This window comes from Hemiscyllium ocellatum, chromosome 7, assembly GCF_020745735.1.
Source record: "Hemiscyllium ocellatum isolate sHemOce1 chromosome 7, sHemOce1.pat.X.cur, whole genome shotgun sequence".
Lineage (NCBI taxonomy): Eukaryota > Metazoa > Chordata > Chondrichthyes > Orectolobiformes > Hemiscylliidae > Hemiscyllium > Hemiscyllium ocellatum.
The window spans coordinates 97,675,513-97,683,901 of record NC_083407.1 but is presented as its reverse complement, the minus strand read 5'-3'; the positions used below and the strand labels follow the sequence as shown (position 1 = coordinate 97,683,901).

Below are 8,389 nucleotides of genomic sequence, written 5' to 3'. Positions count from 1 at the left end.
AAGCTCCATTGCATCACTGGGAGGGGTGAAACTGGTGGTTGGGGTTGTGGGGAGGGGAGATGGAGGGGGTGAGGTGTGGGCGGAGTCCCAGCTGTGTTAACATCGGAGTGGGGGAGTGGGGGGGAGGTGGCTTTCAGGCTGCGATTGGCAGTGGCCGCGGGGCGGAGGGAAGGAGAGAGAGAGGGAGGGGGAGAGAGAGAGAGGGAGGGGGAGAGAGAGAGAGAGGCTCCAGCAACGGGACGAGCGGACAGGTCGCCGATGGCTCCCCGGAGCGGCCGCTTCCTCGGCCTCCTGCTGCTCGGTAAGTCGCTGCCGGAGGTTGGAGGGAGGAGCGGGACTTGGGGGGTTCTGCTGATTGCCGGGAGTGGGGAATGGGGGGTCCCGGAGCCGGACATCACTGCGGTACCCGGGCACAGCGTGTGGTGCCCGCGGTCCCTTTGCACAGGCTTGCCCCATGCTCACATCGCCCCTGTCCCTGTGGGGAGGGAAGGGAATACAGAGACAGGAACTGGAGAGGGGCGCAGAGTGGGGAAGGGTGAAGAGAGAGAGAGAGAGCATGGATGGAGACGACAGTGACACACACACATACACACACACACTGCAGAAAATACAGCACCGAGTGAAACACCATAACCGAGGCATACAGCTAATTCCTAGTCAGCTACAGAGTTCACACTCCCCCAATGAGACACACACACACACACACACACACACAGATACAAGTATAAAGTGGGACACAGAAATAGCCTCAGACACACACTCAAGGGACAACGACATTGCATTTGTGGACTCTGCTTGACTCCAGCACAATTTATTTTTTGCCAACCACGGAAACCGGCGACTGCATTCAGATCATTGGGGGGGGGGGGGTCCAATCCTCTGGCCCTGACTCTGTGTGTGTGTGTGTGTGTGTGTGGGGTGGGGGGTGGGGGGGGTTTGGGGGAAAGCCCCTGAACCAGTGCGGCGTGTGGGCACGTTCCCAGCAGCTGCTCCTTTGCATCATTATTACACCGGGACCCTGCACGTTGCTGCCTTATTTCCAGTTCTGGCTGCTGGCGAGCTCTGAGCTCTGCAATTCCACCCCTTTTCCCCAAACCTTCCAGCTCTCTCCTCCTCTAATCCCCCTCTTTTCTTTCACGAATACAGCATCATCCCACCATGTGAATCTCTTCACTGTATGTGGCTCAATGTCGAATTTTGTTTGAAGCGCCTTAAGCCGCTTTAACACAAGTTGTTGTTGATCCAAGTGAATATTTATCTGTTGCTCAATATTGCAATGTTTGGCTGGTACCTGATCTCGTCCCTCAGGAATTGGTTTTGCCTTTACATTCGCTGTTAAGGTTGGCTTCAGAGGAATGGTGGGGGTGTCTCTACATTCTGAAGGAATTGTCTGCAATTAAATGATCATTGCAATGCACATTCCCCTCTTTGTTCGAGGAGTGTTTATTTTGAAATGAAACCTTTTGGAAAATTTGTTTAAAATGACCATTGCTGGAACTATAGGTGAATTACCTCTGTCAGAGGTTGGGCTAAATCAATGGACTATTTTAATATATTGACAGTAAGTGACAGTTTTTGGCACTGGTTACAATGGCAGACTAGCAGCGGGCAATAGCATTGCATTTTTAATTTAGCTGGTATGGAGGTTAATTGTTCATTAAAATACATTAGTGATTTGTTCAGTTGCAAAGTTGAGTCAATTAATCTCATATAGAGAGTAACTGTCGATCTCTATATAATACCATGCAGTAATATAAAACTATTTAATTAAATACCAAACAGCTTCAGGATAATTTTAGACTCATATTTATACTGCTGACAAACACAGGCTGGTGTTCACTAGGACTTCAGTCATAGAATGTTACTGCACAACACAAAGACTGTTCATTCCTGATGAAGGACTTCTGCCCAAAACATCGATTCTCCTGCTCCTCGGATGCTGCCTGACCTGCTGTGCTTTATAAGTACCACACTCTTGACTCTAATCTCCAGCATCTGCAATACTCACTTTCGCCCACAAAGACTGTTTCAGCCCGTTTTACCTGTACTGTCTCTTCTAAAGAGTTGCCAAGTTTAATCCTAAAGCTCAATTTTCTCACCATAATCCTGTAAATTCGTCTCCTTGATCATTTAAAAAAAGTTGATCCTTGCATCATATTCTTGAGTCTCAAGTTTTTAAATTGAAGTGTAACTCTATGTACAGATTCAGGGAACTTGCACTCTCCTTATATCATTGATTGTGTTTGTTAAAAGCTGAGGAAGTGGCAGTGTAATTACATTTAGCTGTAGGGTAATAATACAAACACTAGTCACCATATAATTATCACCATTATATACTCTTAGTATTGTATTCTTCATGTATAATAACAGAATTCCTACAGCACTAGAAGCCATTCAGCCCATTGGGTTCATGCTGGCCTCTGAATGGGCAGTTCACCTCGTGTTATTTCCCCACCTTCTCCCCATCACCCAAGACATTCTTTATTCAGATTGTAATCCAATTTGAAACTTGCTCTATCAGTCAAGCAGCACATTCCTGTTCTTAACCATTTGCTGCATGAAAAAGGTTTCTTCTCTTGGCTCCCTTGCTTCTTTTGTCAAGTAACTTAAATCTGTGCCCTCTAGTTTTCAATCCTTCCACCACTAGGAAATTTTTCTTCCCTGATCTATTCTGTCCACAGCCCTCATCATTTTTGAATACCTCTGTCAAATCTCCTGTCAGTACTCTGTTCTCCAAGGTAAACAGTCTGAAGCTCTCCAACTATCCACATAACTGAAATTCCTCATCCCTGGAACCATTCTCATGAATCTTGAGTTATATTACGATAATTCCAAACAGTGCTGAGGTCACAATAAACACTAATATTACAATAATAAGCTCCAGGATTAGTCAGTAGATGTTAGATGAAATTAAATGCAGAGAAGTGTGAGGTCTACTTATTTAGAAGATAAATGACATTGACTGATAGTTACTAAATAATAAAATTTAAATTAGGAGTCTAGCAACAGACAGATTGAGGTGTTCTGCTTTACAAATCTGCAAAGATGGGAGTGGGGTGGTTAACTCAATAAGATTCTTAGGGTTCTAGGAGAACTCATACTGTGTGTAGTTCTGGTTGCCACACTATTGGAAGGACATGATTTCATTGGAGAAAGGGTGATACATCAGCTCAGTGGTTAGCACTGCTGCCTCACAGTGCCAGGGACCTGGGTTCAATCCTGGCCTAAGGTGACTGTCAGTGTGGAGTTCACACATTCTCCCTGTGTCTGCGTCCATGTTCCAAAAGATGTGCAGATCAGGTGAATTGGCTGTGCTAAATTGCCAATAGTCTTAGGTGCATTAGTCAGGAGTAAATGTAGAGAAATGAGTCTGGGTAGGTTACTCTTTGGAAGGTCAAAGAGCCTGTTTCCACACTGTAGGGAATCTAACCTAATCTAAAAAAAGTGTAGAGGAGATTCATCAGGATATTATCTGGGAAGAAAAATGAGGAGAGACTGGATATGCTGGATTTGTTGTCCTTAAAGCAGAAGAGGCATTGGGGGTGGGGAAGAGATCCAAGGAAAAATGTTTTTATCCAGAGACAAATACTGTTGTGATATTTAAGAAATATCTTGATGAATACTTAAAACAGAAGATGTAGTAGACTATGGACCGAGGGCAGGTAAATGGATTAGTGTAGTTTGGTGTTTATTGGTCAGCATAAACATGATGAGCCAAAGGATCTGTTTCTATTCTATATGATTCTCTCTCTCTATGAAATCATTAGCTTTTCCACATAGGAGCAAGAATTGAGAATAAATCTTGACAAATATTTGATTAGATCACAGGTAAAAATACATGTACCAAATAGTTTCTTTGGTGATTCGCTGATTATAAAGTTGACTGAAAACCTGGTCATACCATAACGTTACCTCAGCTGATCAAAAATATTCCTGATGGCTGTGTCCTACCTTTCAGAAGTAATTTGTGATCATTGGATGGGTGCAAAGGATTTGTTCAAAGGATTCCAGGCCTGAGAGGTTTTAGTTGTCGGGAGTAGAGAAAATGCTGTTCTTTAATTAAGGGTGATGGTGGTATAATGGTGCGCATAGCTGCCTTTCAAGCAGTTGACCCGGGTTCGATTCCCGGTCATCGCAGTGTTGTGGTTTAAACTGGGCAGCATGGTGGCACAGTGGTTAGCACTGCTGCCTCAGCGCCAGAGACCCAGGTTCAATTCCTGCCTCAGGTACCTGTTTGTGTGGAGTTTGCACATTCTCCCCATGTCTGCGTGGGTTTGCTCCGGTTTCCTCCCACAATCCAAAAATGTGCAGTTTAGGTGAATTGGCCAAGCTAAATTGCCCGTAGTGTTAGGCGAATGGGTCTGGGTGGGTTGCGCTTTGACAGGTTGGTGTGGACTTGTTGGGCCGAAGGGCCTGTTTCCACACTGTAAGTAATCTAATCTAATGCACTAAAGCTAAGAAGAACAGCCGTGTGCACTGTTAAAAATTCTGAAGTTTTGATCAGGTGAAGAAAGAGAAGACTTACCATTATATATCTCCAGGTTGTTGCAAGTGAGTGGCATTGTCATTGTAAAGGCAATATTCTTTACTCACACTCTCATGGGGAGATGGGTATCGCTGCATTTGTTGCCCATTTTTAATTGTTTTTGAACTAAGTGGCATGCTAGGCAACTTGAGGTGATAGTTAAGAGTCAACCACATTACTGTGGACCTAGAATCATGTATAGAACAGACCAAATAAGGATGGCAGACTTTTTTTCCAAAATGACACAAGTGAATGAAATGGATTTTTTTTTACAATTAACAATAGTTTCACAGCAGCATTACCAAGGTGAACTTTACATTTCAGGTTCCGCATCAATTGAATTTAAATTCTACCCATTGCACTGTGTGCACCCAAAGCAGTACAAGTGTAAATTGGGAGTTTAGTGAGAGAGAGAAAGAGTTAATGTGTGTGAGAGCGAGAGAGAGAAGGGGGCATCCCTTTCTTTTCCTACCTTTTTAAGCTTCCAGTAATAAATTGATGCAAAGAAGGAATCAAGTGTGTAACTGGCAAGTTATTCTACTTATAACAAATGATTTTTAATGCTAATCAGTAGGCTGGGCAGCTATGCCAACTGGAATATACACCCTGCTGTATGTGACAAACACATCAGCAGTAAATGTAAGCCGCTGTACAGGCCTGAGCTCCAGATGGCTGGAATCACTGTGCATGTGCAAGGCAGAGAATTACAGTGTGTTCACAGAGGTGGGTGACATGCTGTGCTTTTCCAGCACCACACTCTCAACTCTGATCTCCAGCATCTGCATTCCTCACTATCTCCTGGCTGGTGTAATGCCTCCTTGATCCCAGGTTCAAGGATGTCACAGATGCTGCAATCCATCTCCTGGAGCAGAGTGAATAGTCAGAGGTTGCAGTTCACATTAATGTCAACAACATAGGGAGGAAGAGGGATAAGGTCTGAAAGCAGATTTTAGGGAGTTAAATTTAAAAAGCAGCACCTTGAGCAGTAATCTCTTGATTACTCAGAGCTATGTACCAGTGAGCAGGGGAATAGGAGGATTGCTCATCTGGCTGGACAACCAGAAAAGGAGAAGGGCATCAAATCTCTAAAGCATTTGGACCAGTTTTGGAGCAGGTGTGACCTGTACAAGCTGGATGGGTTGTGCATTAACAGGATTGGGTCTGATAGCCTCGCAGGGAGATTTGCTAAACTTGCTGGAGAGGGTTTAAAGTAGTTGACGGGGGGTGGGCAGCTGAAGAGTATCTCAAACTTAAAAGGTGACAAACCTGGTAGCAGAAAGTTTAAAACCTGTAGGTGAAATTAGAAAGCAGGTGAAACAAAGGAAAACCCCCAACTAAACTTTTTTATGTAAGATAATCTTAAAAAGTCAACATTAAGGGCCTGCAGCATTCGGAACAAGAGAGATGATTTTAAATACACAAACACAGAGGTGTATATGAATGATCTAACTGCCATCACAGAAACATGGCTACAGAGTGAGCAAGACTGGGAACTGAATACTGTATTCAATGATATTTGACCTTTAGAAAGGACAGTCAAAAGAGAAAGGTGGTAGTGTTGTACAAAAATAAGGGATAATACAATACACTCGTGTCATCTCTGATCGTCAAAAAGTAGAATCGGTTTGGTTGGACCTAAGAAGTAGCAGAAAATGTTGGTTGCAGTTGTTTAGGTGTTACTAAACTGTAGTGTAGTGTGGGATATGGTATTCATCAGGAGATTAGAAAAGCATGTACAGTATTCATGGGTGACCTCAATCAATAGGAGAAAGTGAGGACTGCAGATGCTGGATAGTCAGAGTCGAAAAGTGTGGTGCTGGAAAAGCACAGAAGGTCAGGCAGCATCCGAAGAGCAGGAGAATTGACGTTTTGGGCATAATGAAGGGCTTATGCCTGAAATGTCGACTCTCCTGCTTCAATCTGCATATGGTTAGGGTAAACTTAACAAACACATGGTGTGGACGATGCATTTTTGGAGTGTTAAGGATAATCTTGTAGAGTAGTATGCAGAGGAATTGACAGATGAAAGGATATTTTAGATCTACTGTCGTGTAATGCAAATAGATTAATGAATAATCTTGTTGTAAAAGAACCTTTAGAGGTGCGTGACCATAATATGAAAGAATGTTTCAAACTGAAGTCATTCAAACTGAAGCCATGGTGTTAAATTTTAACAAAGGAAGTTAAGAAGGGCAAATAGGTAGCCATGTTTCTGTAATGACAGTTAGATCATTCACATGCATTTTTGTGTTTGTGTTTTTAAAATCATCTCTCTTGTTCCAAATGCTGCAGGCCCTTAAAGTTACCTTTATAACGTAATTCCACATTCAGAGCTTAGTTGAGGTTTGTCTTTGTTTCACCCACCTTCTAATTCTACTTGCCAGTTTTCAACTTGCTGTTACCAGGTTTACTGCCTTTGAGGTATCCCTCAGTTGCCCAACCCCTGTCAAGCTATTTTAATCCCTCTCCTGCAATATTAGCGAATCTCCCTGTGAGACTATCTTGTTAATGCTATCCAGTTTGCAAAGATCTCACCTGTTCCAAAAATGGTTCAGAAGTTCGATGCCTTTCCTCCTATACTGGTTGTCCATCCATTTGCGGAATCCTCCTATTCCTCTAAGTGATCCTATTAGTGATGGACAAATCTGGCTCAAGTCATTGGGACAATAAGTTAAAGATATGGCAGCACATAGGCTATGGATACTCTTTAAGTAGCAGCTATACATTTCCTTAAGGCAAAACGTCCCAAATAAAATCAGTTAACTGTGGCAAAAGCAAGTTAAGGATTGAAAGAGGTTAAAACTCTGTATCTACGGACTTTTAAAATACCTAAAGAAGTTGCCAGAAATATTAATAAACCTGAGACTTGTTGGTCCAGTACAGAAGAGAATTTATAATGGAGAATTGAGAAATAGCAGAGAAGCTAAATGATTACTTTGTTTCTATTTTCATTTAAGGAAGATACAAGAACTCTCCCAAAATTAGAGATCAAGTTTAAGGGAGAATGAGGAGTTGAAGGAAATTGTTATTAATATTGAAGGTTGTATTGAAGGAATGAATGGGACTGAAGTTTGACAAGTCCCAGAATCTGATATTCTGCATTCTCTAATGTTGAGCTTTGGACATAATGGATGTATTGGTTATCATCTTCCAGAATTTCATAGATTCAGGAAAGGTTCTTGTAGATTGAAAGGTAGAAAATGTCACCCCAATATTTAAGAAATGAGACAGAGAAGGCGGGGAACAACAAACATTATGCTTTGCAATAATGGGAAGGAAAATACTAGAATATATAATGAAAGGTATAATAAATAAAACTTCAATAATAATTATAAGACTGAAAATAGTCAGCAAGGATTTGTGAATGGAAAATTGTGTTTGACAAGTCTAATGTAGGCTTTTTCTGAAAAAGAGTGTTACTAACAGAATTGACAAGAGGGGAGTCAGTGGCAGTAATTGGAATTTTGTTTAGATTAGATTCCCTACAGGGTGGAAACAGGCCCTTTCAGAAGGCTTTGGTAAAGTTCCCTACAGGAGGTTACTTACTAAAATTAAAACACAGGAGATGGACAATAATGTACTGGCATGAATTAAGGAAGCAGTCCACTTCCAAACTCCTGGACAACATCGCTGTTTGAACTGATAAATGGCAAATAACATCCATGCCACACAATGTCTATCTCCAACAAAACAGAGGATCTAACTATTGCTGCTTGACATTTAATGATATTACCATCAGTGATTCATCCACTCTCAACATCCTGGGTGTTACCATTTACCATAAACTTAACCAAACTCGCTGTATAAATACTGAGATTACGTCACCTCCTGACTCCCCAAAGCCTGTTCATCATCTAAAGGCAC

The 8,389-nt window shown here is 42.2% G+C and overlaps 1 protein-coding gene across 2 annotated transcripts in view; it reads left to right on the top strand.

Annotated features, from left to right (window-relative positions):
• Positions 1 to 209: 209 nt before the first annotated feature.
• Positions 210 to 8,389, top strand: part of ramp1 (receptor activity modifying protein 1) — a 31,114-nt gene continuing 22,934 nt past the window's right edge. For both annotated transcript variants that reach the window (XR_009644866.1, XM_060827554.1), the window contains exon 1: positions 210 to 301. Coding sequence is in view for 1 of the 2 variants with exons in the window: in XM_060827554.1 (XP_060683537.1) it covers positions 259 to 301 (43 nt within the window). In the remaining variant the exon portion in view is untranslated. The remainder of the gene's footprint in view (positions 302 to 8,389) is intronic.